The sequence below is a fragment of the Talpa europaea genome (genome assembly GCF_964194135.1).
Source record: "Talpa europaea genome assembly, chromosome: 5".
Taxonomy (NCBI): domain Eukaryota; kingdom Metazoa; phylum Chordata; class Mammalia; order Eulipotyphla; family Talpidae; genus Talpa; species Talpa europaea.
This window is the reverse complement of record NC_140071.1, coordinates 51246877-51271384: the sequence shown is the minus strand read 5'-3', so window position 1 is coordinate 51271384 and position 24508 is coordinate 51246877. Positions and strand designations below refer to the sequence as shown.

Genomic DNA, 24508 nt, shown 5'->3' with positions numbered 1-24508 from the left:
GAGTAACCCCCAATGAAGACATTCAAATGTTGTAGCAATTTGGGCATTCTTTAGAACAAAGGCAGAGAATTGTATGAGTTGGATTTAATACTCATGTCTCGTTATTAACTTATTGACCCAATTTGACAAGCCAGAAGACGAAGTGAAGCTTAGACCTGGAGCACAGAGAATCCAGGCAACAATTACCAATTAAGCAGCTCAGATAGGAGCTGGGTGATTTTTCACAATAGACGAGTATATCATGGGTATGTTGAGGTAAAATATTCTAATGAATTCACATCTCTCAACTTGTCAAGCTTTCTGTGAAACAAAAAAGAATCCATTTATCATTTCTGCAGTAAAAAGATCCACAAAATCTCAACATGCCTTTCTTGTTAAAATTTAAATACTCCATTAGCACAAATACAAACTGAGGCTGTTAATGTTTCCAGAGAGACTCATAAAATTCTCCCTTATAATTTAGCTTCTGCTTAGGAGTGTTAAGTTTTCCACACCTGAATTCTTTGCATAGATTCTATGAGAAATTTCTGCCTCTATTTAGAGTTCATAGATCTATTTGAAAATAGTCTTCATAGATGAAAAGGTGCTTGGAGTATATAATCTGAAATTTTTTTTTAAAGATTTATTTATTTATGCATTCAAGAGCTAGGATACAGGCCAGAGATCCGGGGGGTGAGAGGATTCACCAGAGACAGAATGGGGAACAGAATAGGCAGACTGACTGAAACACTGCTGAGGGGAGCATCAGGTGAGTCAGGAGAGGTCTGCTGCGCCATGTGGGTAGCTACCTGCCCCCCCCCCCCAGGGAATCGAACTCGTGCTGCAGTGGCTGCGGATAGCTTCGTAGGTTGTGTCTTAACCCCTTGCTCCACCAGGGAAGCCTCCTTAGACGTTTTAAAAAGTAAAAAGTTGCCACATTTCTTTTCTTCTGCATAAGAAAATTCAACACAACTAACAATTGTGAATAAAGAGTGTCCTGCCAAGCTAATGAGGTAAAATAATGCCTGGGAGCACAGACAGGTCAGGTTTTGAAGGTTGAGATCCAACCTTCTTATCAAAGATCACACAAAATTTGGAATGATAGCCTGGGGTGAGAAGCCAAGGTAAAAACTGGGATGAGTAGAGAAAAGAAATCATACATGCACACAAAATGCACATGCACATTGCAACAACGTCGATTTAAACCAAAGACCAGGACTTGGATACCAGATCCCCATCTCTGGCTTCCTCACCTGCATCCTGCAATTTCTTGCCATCTACAAGTGAACCTTGGGGTCTGGTGGCCGCTTAACTGCTGCAGAACTCACCATCTTCCTGTCCCTTCTACTCCCTCCCTGGAGTAAAGCCTGTCATTTTCCTAATAACTGTTTTCTTTTGCTCTTTGAGGAAAGCTGCATTTATGTTATATGAAGGGCAGAAGTTCAGTCCACACTGCTCGTTATCCCTCCCTTGTGGCCTGGGGGTAGACCTTCCCAGCCCTCCCATTTTGTGGGCATCCACTTTGAGTCACTAAGCTCTTTGGAAAAGGAGTTTCCACATCCTCCCTTAAAGCCTGAGCAATATTATAGTGATGTTTTCCAAACCATACTGAAATGATTAACTAGCAGTTTCTCAACTGTCTTCCTTTTCCCCCCTCAGGAATCCGATCATGGGACACAAACCTGATAGAATGCAATTTGGACCAAGAACTGAAACTTTTTGTATCTCGACACTCTGCGAGATTCTCTCCTGAAGTCCCAGGTGAGGCTTTGGTTCAGTATTAATCACCCCAGATTTTGAAAGAATGAAGACCAGGCCAATGGCTGGAGAGGTTTGCCTAGGACTTGAAGAAGACTTTTTATTGCTAAAGGGGTCTTTGTATTTGTTATTATCAACTAGGTTAACTAGAAGCTATTTTTAAGAAAGTCAAGAGAGTTATCACTATGTGAGTTATCTTTCTTGTGGATATTTAGACATTTTAAAATTCTGGGGTAATTTTTTGTTTGCTTTTGCTATCTTACTATACTCCGACTTTAAAGGACTGCAAAGTATTAAATGTTAATTTTACTAAAATGAAGTTATGAATATAAATTGGGTGTCCACAGAACCTCAAAATCCTTCTTTCCCAAGAAAAGGAAATAGCTACATTTAAAAATGAAATATTCATCATCATGTTGTTGCATTATCCCTCTTTTTTCTTACTGTGGATAAAAAGTCTGAAATTCCCAAATGCTGTTAAATAGCTTTTCTTTCAGAGATGAGAAAGAACGCTACAGAATAATTAAAGGTAAGGACATTAAAGTTTGACCTGTGTGAAGATGCTCCTGTTGACCAGCCCCCTTAGTGGGGACCTACTTTGATGGGAGCCTCTAGGCCCCCGTCATGAGCTACACCCCCCATGGATGTCGTCAGATTCACCCAACTCATCCTTCCTTTATGGGCCAGTGACTCTTGTTTCTTCCAGTTGGTCACACTTGGAGATTATGAGACAGAGCTTCTGGCCCGTAAAGATTCCAGACATGGGGTATGTTTCTCAAAGTATCTGCCATTGATACATCGTAGACACTCCTTTCTTTTTATTTCTTGAAAGTCATTTAAATTTCATGTAAAATAGAGTTAAGAAAAACTTTTTTTCTGTCTACTTGATTTTATTGTATGATGGCTAATTTTGTTGGCATTGGTATAAAAATCAGGAATGGGGTTCAGCCCTTTTGGACTGACTACATCATATTTATTCCATTAGCTTCATGCACACAGAGATTTGAAACCACTTATAGAGTGCCAGCGCCCTCATGGATCATGCTTGCCTGAAACAATATGCCTGTATTAGTGAGGAGATAGGGCCTGTGTGTCTCAGGGAGCTCTGTGGTACTGGATATTAACTCAGGTAGAGGCTGACCAAGCCACTATACAGTAAAAAGTAGCATTTTTCTCCACTGGAGATGCAAGGCAGGTCACTTACCCACACTAATAGTGACTGCCCTTATCTGTAAGGAAAAAACCCCTCCTTGGTGCACCCCATTTCTTCTCTTTAATTTTGATATTAGAATAAAATCTCATCCATTTCCATTTTTCATGAACAGCTGCTTTCAAGCACAGAATTGATCAAATCTACTAAGAAAAAAAATTAGGAAGAATTCATCTATTAAAAGTGAAACTTGCTGCAAAGTCGCGTGAAAAATTGGCTCCAAAAAATCACTTTGCGTTAAGAGTGATTCAGCAACTGTCAGGAAGCACATGATTTGCTGAAGTAAAATGTATTTTGTTGTATTTCTATGTCATGTATGGCTTCCATAGCTTTTAAAATCATCTTTCACACACACAAAATGAAGGGAATAGCCATCCCTAACATTCATGTCTCAAGATATAAAATTGAGCTTTTATTGTTTCTCTGTAGATTGTTCTGACTTTCTTACTATGACTGTGAGCTTGCTTTTTCTTTTTTGTAAATGAATCACATGAATCCCATTTTGTTCATTCATACTTGATTGACTTTATAGAATAATGACTCGCAAAAATGAAAGACTTTAAGAATTGCTGACAAACGAATTGTTTTAGAAAAAGATCCAGACTACTCTTGTGAACTAGGAAGCCCCACCCCCCCCAACTGCCACTTGAGTTTTGCTTCTACTTTTGCTTCCCCTTTTCCTACTGTCAGGTATAGTAAGCACTGGTTACTTACTAAATTGTGCCAGTGCTGGGCTAGATGTTGTGTCTAGAGATTGCCTCTGGGCACACAGCAACCCTTCTATGCTTGCCAGCTCCAGAGAGAATGGCCATTATGACCTTCCCCTCTCAAACTTATGAGTGCAGTGTCTAGGACTGCGCCTTCCCTCTGGGGACTGACATCTAGAATGAAGTCTTTGGAGAGATGGGGAGCAATCAAAGTGACATGGAGATGTTTAACCCAGAGTACAGTGAATGATAAAAGCACATGTCAGATTAAGTTTCAGGTAAGTAAGTGTGTGTTAGAGAGAAGGGGTGCTGTGTAAGAGGACACCAATGCAAAATTGGGGTGAGTAGACCTCAGGATGATCACTGGCTTTGGGCCCAAGGAAACTTTTAGCTTTCCATGAACACACAGGCAAGATTTTAGGGGAAAAATTGTAGTCTTTTTTTTTTAAGATTTATTTATTTATGCATACAGGAGTTAGGGTACAGGCCAGAGGTGCAGGAGGAGGGGAATAAGAGGATTCACCAGAGACAGAGTGGGGAACAGAACAGGCAGACTGACTGAAATACACTGCTGAGGGGAGCAGCGGGCGAATCAGGAGAGGTCTGGGGATTGCTTCATAGTGCTGTGCTTAACCCCTTGCGCCACTAGGTTGGCGCTGTGTGTCTGTTTTTAAGTGGGTCCAAGTATAGTGGTTTCTTCTGTACTCACTGAAATTCTATAGAAGCTAACGTGTATAGCAGAGGTCCCCTAAAATGGAGGTGGCTGAGCCTCCGCACTTAGAATCTCAAGATTCTAAGTTAATTTAGAGTCAAGGAACAAGATGAAGGGTAGATTCCCTAAAATAAATAAGTAAATAAATCCATTCATTCAGTACAAAGAAACAAGCAAACTCACTTAGATAGTATACATGGTGTGCCAGGCTCCATGGGCCAGAGAGTGGGAGGGCAGACCCTCTTGCAGGAGGAGGCAGTGCATAGCCCTACTTACAAGGTAGCAGAAACTTCAGCACCTGGTATCAGATCCAGCCAGTTTTTGCTTTACTTTGTTTTTTAGATTAGCAGAATGGCAGTAAAATACTCATTGTCTTCCCTGATACAAGTAGATTAGTGCTAGGGTTGCTTTCATATATGTTTTATATTATTATATTGTTATACCTTTGTTAGTGTTTTAAGAATTGGGAATTGGTTTTAAAAGACTGGTGATATCCTTAAATGCAGCTAACACGTCATGGAGGCAGCACAGCCAGACTCTAGTAAGTTTTCCCCTGTACTCATTCTTAAATAGGTTTTTGAGATTCTATTTGGTGATTTCTGCAGGTCTCATTCAAGTGCACTCTGAAAGTGTTAGTCATTTTGAACCAGTATCCTTGAAGCGAGAACCAGAAATATGAGTGCTTTCTTTGCACGAGGGAGGGGAAGGTGTAGTACAGGTATGAATGGTAAGGCACATATTCATCTCCCTAGAATGTGAGCCCAGGATTGCTGAGCCTCCTCAACCTCCGGCATACTACAGCTCTTAGAATGCCAGTCACCTGGGACCATATGATTCTCTTGAACCTGTTGAAGGGTTGACTCACCTAAGATCATTCAGCACACATCTTCTGTGTGCCCATTTGCCCTGATGTAAAACCATTCCTGGCCCCATCTAAGCTGGGCTTAAGCCAGCCCAGCCCAGCCCTCTCTCACAAACACTCACCAGTCATTGAAGTATACAAGTTCAACACAGGAGTCTTTTCAAAGGAACACAATAGTCTCATCATGTTTCCATCTATTGATGAATTCAAATACTATCATAAATTTGTATTTATATATTATAGCATGTTCTTGTACCTTACGCATTTGAATGAGAATCATTTCTGTAAGTATTACCATAGGGAGTAGAGCTAGCTTACTATGCAGTACAGAATTTCTCTATTTCTGTTTACTTCCTTACCTCATGAAATTTAAATCTATCCATAGAACAATAGAGAATGCTATCTCTCCAGGTTTAGGAAAGACTCAGTGATTATCAGTGTTAGACATCATTTCAAAACCACAAACAAATATATGAACCATTCTCAAGATAAAGAACATCAGCCTGAAAATCAATTCCAATTTTCTTTTTTTCCTGTTATTTTATCTGCCTATTAAAATAGTTAAATTTTTTGATGACCTAATTTTCACCATTATCACAGTATCCTGAAGCCAAGCTGCTTGTGTTTTGTGCCTAACCGTGACATTTATCTGCTGTTAGATCTTAGGCAAGTTACCGAACCGTCTGTGCTTTAGTTTAGTTTAGTTTAGTTTAGTATTTGTTTGTAAAATGAGGATGGTCTCTTCTACCTCATAGAATTCTCATGAGGACCAAAGGAATGAGTGCTTGTAAAGATCCTAAAACAGCGCTTGTCACATGGGAAAACCACAAATGTAAGCCAGTATTAATATTGTCTTTCTTTTTGAAAGTCTATTTGACTTGTGTATTTGGTGGCTATTATTATCTATGGCTTTGGATACAGGTGGCCTTGCTTTTTTGTAATAATTAAAAAGTTTGTGTTAGAGATGTTTCTTAGAGAAACAGTTGCCTCAACATTATCAGAATATTGATAGCTGCTGGCAATGTGTAGGGGGCAGCAGCATTCTGTGAGCTCAGGAAGGTCCTTTGGGCGTGAAAGCAAAAAGGAGACAATGTATGAAGGTGCTAGAATCGCAGACCCTGAAGGCAGAGTTGTAGACCATTTGCAAAATGGTTTTGTTGGTGCCCATGTGATGATGCTTTTGTGGGTGAGATCACTTGCTCTCTTGCTGTGATAATCCATTCTAGGGTAACATCTTCTCCACTCACTTCTCTCTTTACTTTCTCCATTCAGCAAGGCAGGAGAGTCTACCAGTTTTAAGAAACCAGGATTCCCTGTGGTTTATTTTCTTAGTCGACTGAATAAAATAGTCAGATTTTGGCGTATTTACATTTTGTCTAGTTTTGTGACTCCTAGATCACATTCATAAAAATGTTCAGACAATGTGACTGATTCTGTAATGTGTATGTATATGGGCGGTTCTGTTTAAGAACTCCTGCCTTTTCCTTCAAAGATAAACAAACCGCAGCTGAGCATCGTGAGATTTGTGCTACTCAGCTGCTAAAAATATCTTGCCTCAGCATTGGTGTTTGATGGAGAATTAAAATCAAGCCTTTTGAATTTAAGGCATGTGAATCCTCTACTCCCTTTGACATTAATGAGGCAAGGTTTTATAATATTTGCCAGTAGAATGATAAGAAAAGGCTAACATGCACTTAAAGAGGTCTAAGACTATCTGTAGCCATCTTCTTTCTGTCTAGACTTGCATGTTTAGTCTGTCTTTGTACAGAATTATAGCCTAATTGCACGTGCCTACACTGCAGCCGCTGCTCTATGGCGGGGAATAATGAATGTGTTTGCGGTCCTGTCCCAACTTTTAAACAGCACAACACACAAATATATGTTCACTTGCATTTAAGAGGCTGACGTAACCCTCTAGGAACCCGTGGTTTCAGAGGGAAAGCAGATCCTGTATCCTCCTGTTTTGTCTCTTGGGTACACATAGGGAGAGGCACTTGCCCCCATGCGCATGCTGTTGGGGGGCAGGGGGATCTGTTCTGATTGCATCATCACCCAAGCTTCTGGAAGGAATCCTGCCATCAGAAGATGACGACGAGTAGCCTTATTTTTGTACGAGTAGCCTTACGAGTAGCCTTATTTTTGCTGAAGTAACAAGACCTCTGTTTTTAACATCCATGGAGTTTTCTACTATCGGCCTCGGCCTCCCATTTTAATGCAAATCACTTGCCTTTTCTCCCACTCACCCTTAGCCTTCTAAGCCCAGTGGTGGTGAGCAGAGGATCAGCACCCCTTAGATGCACCCCAGTGCTTCCTTTCACCCTTAGCAGCCCCAGCAGCAAACTGCCAGGTCGTTGCTAACCCATCTACATTCCTTTCAGACGGTGAAAGAATCCAATTTTGCAAGAAGAAACAGAATTCTGTAGTGTATAGAATACAAGGCATAATTCTTGTGAGATTTCCATTTTTGCTTAATTGTGGCATTTGGGGATTGTTTATATCCATAGATCCTCAGTGTGATTTCTTTCTGGTGCAGGTGTGACCAACAGAAAGGAGTAAAACGGGGTTTCATTGCCATGTTCAGTTGCCTTCATTCCTCAGGGTCGTTAATGATGGTTTATTCAGACCACCCGAGAAATACCTATTCATCTCACTTTTTCTTTAGAGTAAAAAGGATGTTTTACTTTGCCAAGTGTAATGGCTCTCAAGCGGTTCCTAATGGGCACTGTGGAACCACTCAACTTAGATAGGCACGGGCAGGAAGGTAGCAGAAAATTAGCTGCCTGGGTCCTGTACCCATTTGGGGGAATGTCAGTAACCCCACCATTAAATCCGACTAAGTGCATTCCAGAACATCTGCTAACACTGCTAACCCAAAACAGCATTTCTTGCTGAATGTTAAGTGCTGTTGTCTTCATTTCCAGAGGCCAAGGAGAGTCCGTGGTGTTTGTTAGTAGATTTGTCGTCCTTGTTGTTTGTTTGTTCAGAGCATGCAACATCAGCTGGCAACTGCCATCCTGCTTCTGGGGTTTCTCTCCAGGGCATTTTGTTTAGCATCCATGAAAACGTGCTGGGAGTACTATGGAAGATGAGGAAGAAAGCATCACAGATTCCCTTTAATAAAAGTCAAGTAATATTTTTGAGTGTCTATTAATGAACAAGGAATTGTAAAGGGATTTATGGAGGAGTAAGGTATCCCCACTGCTTATGATTTAGTCAGAAAAAATGAGTCATTCACAGCTTTAAAAAAAAAAAAACATGAACAAAGAGTGTTTTCTCAATTTACAAACTGTGTGTGTATGAGAGCGAGCGAGACAAAGGCAAAGGACACAGACACACACACAGAGGGGGGTGGGTAGATTTACTCAAATTCCTAAAGAAGACAAGGGTGAGAATGCACATCATAACAGGCCTTGCATTTTTCTTGTTCAACCACAGATTTAGTCACAATGACAAAGGTTACCCAGGTACCAGCACCCCCACCCCCAGCCCCAGCCCAGGCCTAATTAAACGCTACCCAGGCAACGATCAAGTATCCCCAAACATCATACTCCAGGGCTTATGCCTTTTGTTTGCTCAGCTCTGGTCTGAGGGTTATTTCTATTGCCTGTGAAGTCAGATTTCCTTGGTCCTAGAGAAAAGGAGTAAGTAAGAAGTGCCCCCTGGGGAAGTACACTTGAAAATGGACCACAGGGAAAAGAGAAATTAACATAAATACAAGACAAAAATAATGCTATTTTAATAGACTGTTCCAGCCTATGTTAAAAACTTGCACGTACTTTGGGCTGGAGAGATCATTGCTTGTAGAAAATGCAACAAACCATTCTACACATGATTTACAAATAAAAGTATCTAATTAAAAGCAGAGGTGACAAGCCCAGGGAAGGTGGTGTTCTACCGGATGTGGCTTCTCTCTGCACTTGTATCACATCTCGTTATAAGGACCCAAACTGAGGTTGCTTTGAACAATTGCCTTTTGGAGTTCATTGCCTGAAGTGTTAAGATAAAATATGAACATCTTGAGCACTGCGTTGGTCTTTCTTTGGTAATCAGGTTTTCCTTGGAGAGTGTGAGTGAAAAGAACTACCTTTGAGCATTTTGGGTCAAAGTCACGGAGTCCCTGTTTGCGTGTCACATGGATAGTCTGGGAGAAGAACAGCTGGTCCCCCGATGGAGCACCCCATTTTTAATGCAACTTGCCCCAAAGACATTGCTCCAAAGAGAAGTTGCTTTTTTCGTTCCTGAAATGTCAGTCAGTGAAAATGTCCTATTTGGGAGACATTAACCTGATACCAGTAAGACTAGAGATGGAATAAATTCTGCAACTCAGGCCAACCACCCGCTCTGGTTGCAGAACTCCTAAGTCATTTTGAGCAATAATTCGCTACTCTGAACTCTTGCCTGGAAGTTTTGGCATGTGTGAAAGACCAGGAAACAGGGGTGAGCCTGCTCATGGGACTTACCCCCTTTTTAATAGAACTCAGTGCCTGTTTAGGATGCAGCAACCTCTTTTTTTTTTCTGGAATTCCTATAAGTCTCAAAGCGCAAATGCTCAGAGTTTTTTGCTGATGCAATTAAGAAGGAAATGGTGTTCATGGTGGAAGTCTCAGGGGTCCCCACCAAATGCTTAACTGCTCTGTAGATAACTCAATATGGTGTATGTGTGTGCAGGCACAATGTTGGCTTAGGGAAGAGAGAGAGACTTTTATATTCTAATCCATTGGGGAAGAGATTATTTTCATATTATGTACTATATCTTTTTTGAAGGTGCCCCATTATCGACCAATCTGTCATTAAACATTTATGCAGTAGTTCCTAGAGTAAGACACAGTTCCAGTTCCCATCTCTGCAGGCCACAAGATGTGTAAATAATCCTAGCCCAAGGGTTATTTGCAATTGAGCGTGGAAATTAGACAACGGATTAGAACAAGTCAGTATAGAATGTGTCAAGAGAGAATTTTGCAGAAGGATCCTTTTGTAAATTCTGTTTTTTTAGACTATTAAAAATATGTATAAATGCATTAAAATATGCACTGAAATCACATCTATACAAATTGTGGCATAAATACAATAGATTCTAGTGCTGGATTCTCATTTTGATCTAGGAATTTCGGATGTAAACTCAAAGTATTCCCTTGTTTGGAGCTTTTAATTAAGCCCTTTAATTATGAAGAGATTGAATTGATAGTTTTAAGGATTCACTCTCTCTGAACACATGTGAGAACAAAACTGCTTAACTGAACTTACAGGCTTGGTTTCAAGACTGTCTTCATCTTTGAGTGCTGGAAAGTTGTCCACTGGCAGACTGAGGACACTTGGGAGAAATACATCTGAAGTGCTTTGTTCACTGCACTGAAACCAGACTGGACCCTGCAGAATGATGATTCAGCTCTTCTATGTCCTGGGAAGAAGGGAGGGGACGTCTGTGTCAGGACCGGCCTCTCCAGAGCGTCCTGGAAACCTTACCTAATGCAACCGCTCTTGGGGTATCTGACTGCACTATTGCCCATGTAGCCCTTTGAAAAGTAAAAATGATTTTCCTTTTCTTTAAAATAGAGGGATTAGACTAGATCGAAGTATATGAAATGTTCTGCCAACCACTAGTTCTGTAACACATTACCACATTGTCCTTAAATATATTAGGTGGGGTTGAAGGCAATAGAGTCCCTCACAGTAAAAAATCTGAGCTTAACTTTTTTTTTTCATTAATTTATTTATTTTCTTACATTGTGATTAATTTTTGGACATTTCTTGATTCCTTCCCTCAGGCCTCATCCCCACAGTTCCCCCACCATGAGTAGGGCTTTTTTTTTCCTTCTTACCTCTTAATTTTTTTTTTAATTTTTATATTCCCCATACAATTGCAACCCTGATTTTGATCCCAATGCCTCCCCCACCCCACCAAAGGGGTGTCTCTGGTTCATAGGTGTTTGTTGATTTTGATTTTTTTCTTTCTTATATTCTTCTTCCTGGTCCATATTTAGGTTTTCTAGATTCCTGTTGTGAGTGAGACCATCCGGTATTTTTCTTTTTCTTTCTGGCTTATTTCGCTGAGCATGATCCCTTCCAGCGCCATCCATGTTGCTGCAAATTGCGTGTGTTTATCTGTTTTGAATGCTGAGTAATATTCCATGGTGTATATGTACCCCATCTTCTTGATCCAGTCATCTATTTTTGGGCATTTGGGTTGTTTCCAAATGAGCTTAACTTTTGACTCCCCAAAACTTAACTACTAGCAGCCTGCTATTGACTGGAAGCCTTACCAATATAAACAATTAACACAGATTCTGTGTATTATATATATAATATATTATCTTCTTAAAATAAGCTACAGTAAAAAGTTATCAAGAAAATAATAATGAAAAGAAAATACATTCATTATACTATATTAATTAGTGCTGTAACTTTATGTCCTATGTCTATAAGAAAATTTGCATATAAATAGACCCACTCTATTCTAAATCTGTGTAGTTCAGGGTCAGCTTTAGAGAGTGGGAAAGAATTCCATGGAATAAGTATAGAAATTATAGTGTGCTGAATCTTATTTTTTTCTGGAGCCATTGTGTGTGTAACTGCATATAAATAAATATATTTAATCTTGTATAGCCATACAGTTCCTTAACCTATTTTTAATTTCAATTCTTGCATCACTCCCTTCCAGAAATCTATTGTAGAATTCTATAGAACATCTTTGAAGGAAAGGACAGACTAAATGGTCTCTGAATCCCTTCCACTTTTTATATGTATATATATATTTTTAAGATTTTTATTTTATTTATACAAGCACTGGGGTACAGGCCAGAGGCGCGGGAGGATGAGAGAATTCACCAGAGACAGAGCAGGGAACAGAATGGTCAGAAGGACGGAAATACACTGCTGAGGGAAGCAGCAGGCGAGACAGGAGAGGTCTGCCGTGCTATATGGGAATCTCCCTGGCCGGCCGAGAATCAAACCAGTAACCAGCGCTGCAGAGGCTGCAGACAGTTTTACAGCGCTGCACTCAAACCGTTGCACCACCGGGGAGGCACTCCACTTTTCATATTTTTTTGATTTGTTTTCTATTGTCGATTGCCTCCTTACTAAAAACTATAAAAGGGAATTTGTCCTAATTCTCTGTTTACTTAAAATGGTTTTTAATCCAGGTTTAAAAATATTTATGGGAGAATTTAGAAAATCTGATTGCCCCATCTGCTAGGGTTATTAATTTTAGGGCAAGATGCACAACTTTTTTTTTAATAAAGATTTATTCATTTATGCATACAAAAGTGGGGGTGCAGGCCAGAGGTGTGGGGGGTGAGTGGATTCACCAGAGACAGTGGGGAACAGGCAGACTGACTGAAGGACACTGCTAAGGGGAGCAGTGGGTGAGCCAGGAGAGGTCTGCTGTGCCACGTGGATAGCTTCGTAGGTTGTGTCTTAACCCCTTGCACCACCAGGGAGGCCCCAAGATGCACAACTTTATGACATGGAGGCTGATTTCCCAGTTTGGGAATTCTTGGCCCTTGGTTTTTCCCATCTGTCTTTAACCTTGCAGACAGACCAAACAAGAGACATCTTAATTGTATTTGCACAGTGCCAAACACCTGCATGGAAAATATTTCAAAAGTCAAATTCATGAATGTTTTATATACATAATGCCAAATAGGAAATAGCTGCATTTTTTCCCATTCAAATCAGTATTTCCACATTGATGATTGGTGCTGCATTAAGCCTCTAATTCACTATTCAGAGATCTTTGGAAAGAGACTGAAGGTGGAACTTCTTGAATTCAGATGGATCACCTGTAGGTTGAGTATGTAAAAAGTGCCAGGACCTCATTTGTTATGGATAATTGCAAGGGGCCTACATTTTAATAAGCATGATCAGCTGTGCATATCTTGTCATGTGAGCGATCAATTAGCACAGCATAATTAACAAGACAGTACATGCAGATATGAACACCCTTGGGAAACAAAGCTCAAATCAAATCATTACCGACAATGTACAGTTTGCATGCAGGTCATCGTTATCAAAAGCTATGATTATCAGAAGGAAAAGATTTTTTTAAAAGTAACATCATATGACTGGCCATTGGAATCTAATACCTTTAAGGTAACAATTTCAATTTGTTCTTTCCCTAACTTGACCCTGTTTGTAAAAAGTGTTTAATCCACTTACTACACCCTACCTGTAATATTATTTTTATAGCCAACTTGACAAGAGTGTTCTAAAACCTGAATGAAATAATGTCTACACAACAATAATAATAGTATTTCCTTGGATGCAAAAAATGGGTAAGCAAATATTTTAGTTATTAGAGTTACCAATAATTCCTTGTGAGGTTATTATTTTTTTAAGTTTTTGAATCCAATGATACAGTCCTTTCTTTTATATGAACATGTCAACTTTATCAAGAATGGACAGAATTTCTGAACTACATTTATACCTTAGTCCAGGATATACTGGAACTATTGATAGAAAATATGCACTTAGAAATCTGTTTTTCTCTTTCCCTCCCAAAGGGAATTTTTTTAAAATTAGAATTTTCATATGCTCTGGGCAAATACTGGCATTTTGTTGAAGCACAGGCCAAGAGTTGCTACTCACACATCCGAAAACACTGTGTTTGCCACTTACTTGGATCTCAAACTCAGAACAATTTAAGGGAGTCTTATTTGGATGATTAAGCAAGAAAGTCCCTGTACCTGGGTTCTCATGAATGCTTGTGACAACTGCGCTGCCAACACAGGAATGTGCTGGTTAAATGAGTTCTTATTACTGAGTTAGAAGTGAGTTCTTATTACCAAATGGCCACCTCAATACTAGTATGATTGTGTTTTGATGTAGAACAAAGGGTATAGCTGACTGGATATTGCTTCTGAAAAAGAGCCAGGGGTTCTATTTAGTACAACTCCCTCCCCTACAACGTCTGTAGAGAAAGAAGGGAAATGTGGAGAAAGAGACAATGACAACCTGTTAGGTAACTTAAAAAAAACAAACAAAAAAACTCAAAAGAGTTTGTAAACTATGCATTGACCCACTGCATTTGCAGTTCTGTATATACAGCCAGTGCACCCCACTCCTAAGTCCCAACTATTTCCCTTTCTATTCCCTTTGTCCTTACATATAGAAACACATTCTTAAAAATAGATAACTGTCTTTTGCATTACGACATCTCTCTCCATGCTTTCAGATGCTCAGAATAACTTTAGATACTAGGGGTAACAAGTTAAATGACTAAGTTTATGTAGATATTTTCTTGCATGTATATAATTATATGTGTGTAAATTACATTGGTTTTATATTATTTCAAAAACATCTTTTCCTAATAAAGAAGCATTAGGGTAGCCAAGTAAATATATGTTGGTGAAAAAGTGACATCTTGTATGGATTTCCCTCCTTTGCTCATCTTTGTCACTCATGCGTTTCCCTTCATCTAATATCATCTATTTCTCTCTTTTTTTTTTATTTCTTCTTCACCCCCCTCTTTTTTTTTTTGGTGGGACCCTTGCCAGTGGCCAGGGATGGAACTGGTGCTGAAGAGGCTGTGGGCAGCCTCGCAACCCAGGGCTCAACCGCTGCGCCACCAGGGGAGGCCCCTTCTTCACCCTTTTCCCAGTGTGTTTACTCTCCAGTCACAACTTTCTACAAATAATGCTGGTTTGAGTTACACATTTAACAAGATTGGTGTCTCTTTTTTTTTTTAAAGAAGCATTACATTATATATAAGTTATGCATGTTATTATACTGTGTCTTATTTTTGTTTTATTGTTTCATACATAGAATAGAGACTATTTGGAGCCTTTGGAATAACATTCCAGCATATAAATATAGATGAAATAATTTGGCAAATTGACTCACTCTGGAGTTGTCTAAGAATATTATTCCATCATCAGATAGAAATTTCTATTGTTGGAATCCTTTAACCAGCAAATGAATTTTCTATGCTTGGTGGACAGATTAATCAAATTATGAAACTAGTTACCCCCCCTCCCAAGAAAGTTCCAATATACAACTTAAAAAGAAAGAAAACTACAAAAAGACAAACAAAGCCTAATTCAAAAGAGAAACTAGAGACCAAAGAGCTTGGATCCAGTAATCACAGGAGAGATTTTTAAATCTTTCAGATTCTAGTGTTTCAAAAATAATTTTTTCCTAATTGCGATTGAATAAGAGAAAAGGAATGCAAGTATCACTTAACATAGAACTAAGAGATCTTAGACTACAGTCTTTGGTTATGAGTTTTGGAACAGTGCTTCAGACAGTACTGGCTCAGTCCATGTTGACAATGAATGGTGAGGTGTCATGAGTTTGAGAAACTATAATTAGCTCTTAGTTTTGAAATAGGAAAGTTTACCGTGATTTTTTTATGTTGCAATCAATTTCTTTTTTTTTTATAATTTCTATTGAAACAACATTGCATTATAACATTATATAAGTTTCAGGTGAGCATCATGGAGAATCAATGCATATATATTAGATTAAGCTCACCACTAAATCCAGTTCTATCCTTCCCCATACAATTGACCTCTTTTGATTTACCTGCCATCCTTTCTCCTTCTCTTCTGGTAACCCCTAATTTAGTTTAATAGTGTAAAACTTTATTTTTGTTTCATTTAGTTCATTTGCTTGGTTTGTCTATATATTATGAGTGAAATCATACAGTATTTGTCTTTCTCTTTCTGACTCATTTCACTGACCATACCTGTAAGTCCATCCTGCAAATGGCAGGATTTCATCTTTTTTTTTTAATAGCCAAGTAATATTCCATTGTATGTACATACATCTTTTTTTATCCAATATCTAGCAATGGGTACTCAAGCTATTTTCCATCTCTTGTGTATTGTAAATAATGTTGCAATAAACATGTAACCTCTTCAAAGTGGTGATTTTGTATTTTTTTTGGAAAATATCCAGAATGGAATAACTGGATCATATGAAATTTCTATTTTTAATTTTTTGAGTATTCCTCATACTACTTTCCATAACAGTGATAAGGGTTCCCTTCTCGCTATATCCTCTCCAACACTTGTTTCTTGTCTTTTGGAAAATAGTCATTTTCACAGGTGTGAAGTGATAGCTCAGTGTGGTTTTGATTTGCATTGCCTAATATGAGATGATGAACAGCTTTTCATGTGCCTGCTGGCCAGCTGTACGTCTTCCTTGGAGAAGTGTCTATTCAGATCCTTTGCCCATTTTTGAATTGGGTTATTTGTTCTTTCCTTGTGGACTGTTATGAGTTCTTTGTATGGATATATACCCCTTTATGTATGTATGTTGTGCAAATATCTTCTTCCATTCAGTGGGCATTTTTTGTTTGTTTTGATGATAGTTTTTTCCACTGTGCAGAAACTTTAGTATGATATAGTCCTATTTGTTTATTTTTGCTTTTGTAGGCAATTTCTTTATTACAGATTTCCTTTAAATATTTAAATGTTCATTTACAAACTATCAGGGGCTTTCAGGGAGTTGGCCACCTCAAGACTCTGGTTGAGAAACAACATGTATAGAACCCTTTGACTGTGGAGGTAGGAGAAGAAAATCTGTGCTCTAATCCCAGTTCTATTGCCAAGTAGATTTGTACTATTATTGACAAGTTACTTCGCATTTAAAAACTTCAGTTTTATTATCTCTAAGGTTTCTTTTATACTTAATATTCTGTGATATAATATCAGCCCTACTGAAACAGTCATTCAGGTATTAAAACAAAATGGCTTATGTGCAAAGTTGATAGACATACTTAATGTGTAAAGCCAACACGTTTTTTCTATATAAAGTTCTTTAGAATTTCTTAGGATGTTACCAGTTGTTTGAATAATGAATGAAAACACGTGAACTCAATCTGTTCTTCACACAAATGTATATTGCTTGTCTTATGTGATTTGGCACTTACTGTGTTAAATACTGAGCTTAATGATAATATGCAAAATGAAGAAATCTACAGTCCCTATATGGTCTCCCAAGCAACTCTCAGTCAAGATAAGGAGACAGATATTAATCAAATGATCATAAAAAAGTATAGCACAAAGTGCTAAAATAAGAAATTGCACTAGTACAAGACAAAAGTGAGAAAACTGTAGAGCTGCTATTTGTGATGAATGCTTTTTCTTTTATATTTAAGATATTGGACGCTGTATTTGTTTTCCTTGCTAACACAGCATTGACAATGCAGTCTAGTTGTACAGGTTCTAGAACACAGAGATTTATCTTGAATTTTGCAGTGATCACTGAGACTACAGTAGTACTTTCCTCAGGAAATAAGAACAATTACATGGAGTAATGGAAAAATATTTCTATAAAGTATTAATATTTGTGGAAGTATTCCATTACTGTTTTGAGTCAAGAATGGAAACAAAAGAAAACTATCTGAATATTCATTGTCCTCTTAAAAGAAGTGAATTATTGCAGTTTTACTGGGCTTCATAAGTTCTGATGATGAATGGAGAAATGAAGTAAAATTTCTAGATCAGAAGTGGAAAGTTTGTGTTGTAATGTAATTGCAGTTCCTGAATCACCTTCCTTGTGCTACTTCTGGGATATTTTCCTGGTTATTGTCATGACTGTTAGCACAGCTTCAGATGTAAGCAGCCTTCTTGCATCACATCTTTGGTCATTTTCCACTAGTCATTTACCATCTGGTTTAAATGTCCACTTATCTCCTATGGTAATTACCATCTCTTAACCCTATTTGATGATGTCTCTAACGTCTCAACTTCTGCATGTAAAAATACTTTTTCTTTGACCTGGGGGATATAACTGAAGCAAATGACCTATGTATTATTTGAAACCAGTGCCCCTTATTGGAAAAAATAAAACCCAGCTTTAGTGTTAAATCTGTCAATAATATAAAACAGACTTTCTTGTTCTATTAGGACTTAATGTGGAGATGTTAAAAATTCAGTTACCTGGCAATCAGTTTTCTCAGTAGCATTTACTCATTCCCAAATCTTGGCTAACCTCCTATATATATCTGAAATTAAAATGTGTTGTAAACCAATGTCAAGATGTAAGTACTTTTCATTAGTTTTTTTTCTAAACCTCTCTGAACACTTTCAATCTGCAGATTTGGGTCTTTTTCCACATTTTCTAGAAGTCACCTCATTGCCCATCACTGAATCAATACTCTATAATGTTAATTCTATTTTTTATACCTCAGGTGCATATTTCAATTCTATTGTTTTTTTGTCTATTCTTAGATTGTTTTACTGAATCCATTGGCTTTTTTTTTTTAAATGTCTGCCTGTAAAATACAGCCCATTCTACTTTTAATGTTCTTTGACATGTCATAGCGACTATATCTGCCATCTTTTGTGGATTCCAAGTACCATTTAAGGAAAGTTTATTTTGTTCCCTGTGGACACTCATTTTTAGAGACAGGATTGAGTCTGAAGACAATGCTCATTTTTTCATATGCTGTGGAATCTTTTCAAAGGTCCCATTTGAGTTCTGTTTGCTTTCTCCCTCCTCTACAAGGAGAGGTCTTTCCAGGCTCAGTGTTTGCTAACAGATAGGGCTGCAGACTCTGTTCTCACTGCCCACTTGGATGTTGGTGGTTTCACCCTTTCCATTTGGTTCGGCTGCAGCTACTCCCTGCTCCCCTCTTCCATGTCCATGTTCCAACAGGCATGGAAAGAGGGTGTCTTCACCATCAGAGCTTCTGCCTCTGATAGAAAGTTAGTCTTTGTACAGATAAGATGGAAGATGGAAGACCGTCTACCAGCATGCACCTCTTTCTGCTTCTGCACTTCTTTTCCCGAGAAGACTTACAGCTCAGGTTGTAATGCAAGACAGCAGGTTTCTCTGCTTCCAGTCTTTGTTAGGTTCTGAAGGTGGGGAGCTGGTGGTGAGGTATCAGTGGGAGGTAGCTATCAGTTACCCTGCAATATGGGCCCGAAGGCTCTTTTCCTGGCCTTGCACATCCTGGCGTTGGGGGCAGATAATGAATGAGTGGTCAAAGCCTTTCTAACATCCTGTGAGTCCCACAGAATGGTGCCAGATGGGGGCCTCGGGAGCTGAGTGCTTACGTTCAAATACAGGCTCCACCACTTGCTTGAGTTCCTTGTGCCTCAGCTTCCTCATCTGTAAAGCTGCTTTATAGAGGATTTATAAAAACTTTATGATTATGGGTCCTGTAAAACATGGAACATAGCTAGAACATAGTAAGTGCTTGATAAATGTTAGCTCTTGTTATATGTGTACTGTTTCTCTGAGGTGGAGAGTATCTTCAGGTGTGTTAAAAATGTATGTTTCAATTCTCTTTGGTGCAGTTATTTCTTGGCTCCAAATCCCCATAGCCCCAGTCTTTCAGCATATTACCAACTCTTTGCTTTAAATCACTATGGTCAGTTTTTCTGGCTTTGAATATTTCATGAATATTTCAAAAATTCTTAAATTTGGGTAAGAATGTATTAAGATCTTTTTTTCTGCCACGTATTAATTCACCAGTCTTCCTAATTCTTACTCAGTTACATGGTATCATCTTCATTTGGGAAAATCTGAAATTCTTCTAGGATATGGTTACCTTTTTTGGCATTTTGGGTATACTTCAAAGTTATATTTTTAAGAGAAAATTACCTGTCATTTATATAAAACACATTCTCTCTAAGATTGATTGGTTCCATGGTAAACAGCATACCATTATTATTCTAAATAACATTCTAGAAAACCAATAGTTAACTATGTAGGGTGTCCTTTAAAAATTTGTTTTTAGATGAAAAGTTTAAAAAAAGATCTTTATTAATGATTAATGCTCTTAAGCTGCCACTCAAGGAAATGAATAATAAATGTTAGCCAAGCAGGAAAAGCTGATTCATTTTCATGTAATGTTTAAATGACCTGTAACATTTGTGACTCTATAAAATCTACAGTATTCTGCAACCATAATTTGTTCAGGTTTATGATTTCTTTATAGCATTATCAATTCTCTGTACTTGAAGTTCCCTAGAGCGAGACATGTCCATTTCTCTTTATCTAATCAGGACTTGACACATTTCAAAAGTTTCTGTAAATCCTTCTCTTCTTTATGCTATTGTAGGAAATCCCTTCCCTCAACCTCTCGCTTCTGTCAAAAGAAGTGCTGCATTCATTCTTACTGTCTCTGTCTGGAAACATTTTGAATTACAGCTTTTCTTTTTTACTGAGAGCTTTTGCTTTGTGTGAGAGTCTTATGTACATGTTGGGTGTTCTGTGTACGTAATGTCTCCTGTGACACTGCAGTTTGACTTGGTTGAATGAAAAAAAAAAAAGACCATTTTATTTAATTGATCACTTGGAGATAGAAAGTTTGCATCAGAAAATCAAGTTTAAATCTATGACCAAGGTAGTCCTTTGATTTTTGCTTCTTTAGTATTGTCACAGCAAGATGCCACCACTGCATTCCTGGATCTGATTGTAATCCCGGGGAGGGCCTGGAGGCTGGGGTTGCCCGAAGCTCACCGCCACCTCTCTCACCCTGCATATTAAGCCGGTAATTACCGCAGACCTTACATTTGTCCCCAGCTTCTGTGGAATGATGTCATTTTGTGTCAAACAGGGGATTAGCATGAAGAGAGGAGTCCTACTGACATTTTCATTTTCCTTAAAAATTTTGTTTTACTTCATTTTGTGAGCAGGAGCTGTTGTCTTACTTCATAGGAGAAATTTTTAAAAGGGGGGAAAAAGCCAAGAAAAACATGAAAACCTGGAAGTAGACACAGACTCATTGCATGAATAGGAAAGTGCTCAGGAGCGCCACTCTGTCAATTAGTGAAAGGGCCTGGGACACAAAGCATGCCTGGGAAATCTGCTCCTTTTATTACAAAAGCAGAGTATTGTTCCTCTCAAAGCCCACAATGGCCTCAGCCTTGCTGCAGAAACTGTCCCTGAAAAACCCAAGTGAAGACCTTGGGTACAAAGGGTGTGAGGTCCCGCCGGCCACTGAAATGTTTCTCTTTTTCCGAGATGGCATTGATGGAGTATGTCTTTCAGTCTCATTCCTTACTTCTCAGGATAAAGCTGTTAGTTCCCTTCCCATATGAGAAAAAAAAAATTAAGAGAAAGAGACCAGATGTCAAAGGTGCTTTAAGCCCAGGGCCGCGTCCACAGAAGAACATCGTTTTTATCAATTATTTCCAATGCCTCCAACAAAAGTAAACATCAGAAGAAAACCAAGATCAGACTGGAGTCCTGCCCTTCTTTTGGAGCAAAAACTCTGCATTAGAAAAGCTGAGCTCACATACTAGCTCTAGCTATTCCTTAGCTGCGTGAACTTGGGCAGCTGAATTGCTCAGAGTCTCAGTTTGTTCATCTCTACAGTGGCGTTAGCTACCATGGTGCCCACACCAGAGGGCTGTGCTTGGTACCTTTTAACTATTGTTTTTCATCTTCAAGAATTATTTTCTTTCAGATAATAGGCTAATGTTCCGAGGTTCTGTTACTCGTGGGTAAAGGTGGCAGCCTCCTCTTCCATTTTCTCCTCCCTTTCTGTCAGTGTTTTGCAAATACAGACTCTTACCAGTCTAGACCCTGACAGTCGAGGGGTCTGGGGAGCTGTGAGATCTCATCCAGGGTCCCTGGATTAGAGAAACTCTGGAATTTCAGTGGTTTTGAATTTTGCCAAAGCATTACAAGAATTAAAAAAGAATCCCCTTATTTAAAAAAAAAAAAAATCCCTTTTCTTTTTTTTTTTTTTTTTGTGGGACCCTCGCCGGTGGCTGGGGATCGAACTGGCACTGCAGAGGCCACAGGCAGCCTCGAAACCCAGCGTTCAACCTCTTTGCCACCAGGGGAGGCCCCTCCCCTGTTTTTTCTTGGACAATTTTTAAAAGCTTTTAAGGTTCTAGGTTCTCTGTATTTAGACACCAGAATATTCTTAGCATCCAATTTCTTTGGATCAGAGTTTGATCTGTGAAGAAGAGTGAATCCAGTCCATATGAGCCCTCCCCCTGAGTGACAATTTCCCTTTCACATGGCATGTGTCCTTTCCATCTTTATTCTTGTTTCGCCTTGAAAGGCAGTGAATAAGCCATTTCTCTTTCCTCACTAACTCTTCTGAGATGGTGTTTCAGGTACAATTTCCCAGTTAGTTGTTGCATTAAGAATGATACTTTAGGGCCTTGCCAGTGGCGCAGCTGTTGAGCGTTGCGCTGTGAAGCTGTCTGCAGACTCTGCAGCGCAGGTTTGATTCCCAGCCAACCAGGGAGAAACCCACATGGCGTGGCAGACCTCTCCTGCCTCACCCTTTGCTCCCCTCAGCAGTGTCTTCGGTCCTTCTTCCAGTTCTGCTCCCTGCTCTCTCTGGCGAATTCTCTCACCCTCCCACGCCTCTGACCTGTACCCCAGTTCTTGTATAAATAAATAAATCCTAAAAAAAAAAAAGAATGATACTTTAGAAATAAGATTCTGAATCACACTTGTGATTTTAAGTGTTTTAAGGTGTAGCACAGCTGGATTTGACCAAAAGTCTTCAGTTCTAGTTCTTAGTGGTCAGTGTGTTGGGTTGTCTGGTTAGAAGGAAACGTGGAGGTGCCAAGCTCTGAACATTGGACTCGACTATCTGAATCACCTGTCTGTTGCCTTCGTGTGCAATGAGGAGCAGGGAGGACATGCAGATATGAGCATCTTCCTTCTAGGTAAAGTGCCATGCTATTACCCCATTGCATGTACACACATGCATTGGTTCTTCTGAGTTCCCCCCAGTTCTCTCCTGAATTTATGGAATATTGCCACTGTTTCCTCCACTCCCACCTCCAGCATTCCTTAGAGTACCTGAAATATGGGATGGCTCTCATCACAAATCACCTGATTTTAAGTGGGATTCATAGAACAGCTTACAAACAGGAAGCCAGAAATCACTTTGGGAAGCTGAGATTACTGTCTGTCAATGCCAGCTTCTCTATTCCTGACTGAAGGAGCCGTTGGTGCATCTACCCAGTGCCTCTGTTGTTTCCTCTCAAAGCTCTCAGCATGGTGATGTCATCCAAGACTTGACCTGTCTATGCATTTGGTTCTCAGGGATTTTTTAAAATCTATTCTCTACATCACCCCTAACCCCCAAGACCTCATAGCTTAGATGGTAGGAAAAGGGAGACACTGTTAGTTTCTTTGCATTGGGGCATAAATAGTTTTCCTCTTTCCTCTGTCTGATTCTACCCCAAATCAGAGCTGTCTGATATTTCCTTCTCTCTATTTAGTTGTTGACCAACCACTCCCTTCACTTCTAATTAGAGAATGTTCTTGAGTAGTTTAGCATCCTTCCCAGATTATAAGTTACAGACTACACAATTTCGTTTACTGAGCCCATCACCCTATAAGGAAAATCTTGTCCGGTGGTTGCTAAAATGAGTGAGCAATATGGAAATCTTTTTTTTCTTCGGACAAGAACAATATAAAAAGTTATTTTTTTAAAGATTTATTTATGCATACAAGAACTGGGGTACAGGCCAGAGATGTGGGGGGTGAGAAGATTCACCATAGAGAGAGTGGGGAACAGAGCAGGTGGGTTGACAGAAATAAACTGCTGAGGGGAGCAGCGGGCGAGTCAGGAGAGGTCTGCTGTGCCATGTGGGTCACCTCCCTGGCTGGGGATCGAACTCGTGCTTAGTGGCTATGGATTCTTCATAGTGCTGCCTTTTAACCCCTTGTGCCACCAGGTAGGCCCCTAAAAAGTTATTTTACTAAAAACTGATGACCTCAACTTTTGCATGTTGTAGAGAGATTGAGATTTCTGCAACCTCTTCCACCCAATGGACAGTGCCTTCAGTGTTTTTTTAAGGCTCATCCAATCAGTGGTGTTATTGGAGTGGTTGGCATCTTTTGTTTATATCAGAACTCCCCAAGAACTGACTAACATCAATAAGTAAGTTCAGTTCATTTAGTGTTATGGCTTTTTCCATAGCAGCTATTTATCTTCCTAGGTATGTCAAACCATGTGATGATAGGTGAGACCAATCTTCATACAAAATTAAGTGGCAGCAGTGTCCCTTTATTTGCTTGCCAACTCAATCCTGTATTGATTTTAAATAGTCTCTAACTATAGCCTGTCTGTGTGTGGGAGAAACTCTGGTTTGAAGATGTCTCTTTCTGAAAATGCCTATCTTAGAAACATGAAGAATTATAATATATTTTCTTTTGGTTTTTACCAGTAGGTGGTATGAGTTATTGCTATGCAGTAACAATGTAGAAAACTGCTTCTTACCATTTTCAGTTGTTAATATTATTTAAGGTGATTCCCAGAGTGTTTGCCCCAAATATAACAGTCAAAAAGTTTAACATCCTTATTATATAAAGAGTTCTTACAAATAAATAAGCAAAACCTCAACATTTCA

General features: G+C 39.1%; 1 protein-coding gene across 1 annotated transcript in view; it reads left to right on the top strand.

Annotated features, from left to right (window-relative positions):
• MAP1B (microtubule associated protein 1B) overlaps positions 1-24508 on the top strand; it is a gene marked incomplete at both ends in the record, with an annotated part of 90859 nt that overhangs the window by 5920 nt on the left and 60431 nt on the right. Inside the window, one exon of the mRNA XM_084233216.1 lies at positions 1639-1740. Coding sequence (XP_084089342.1) covers positions 1639-1740 — 102 coding nt within the window. The remainder of the gene's footprint in view (positions 1-1638; positions 1741-24508) is intronic.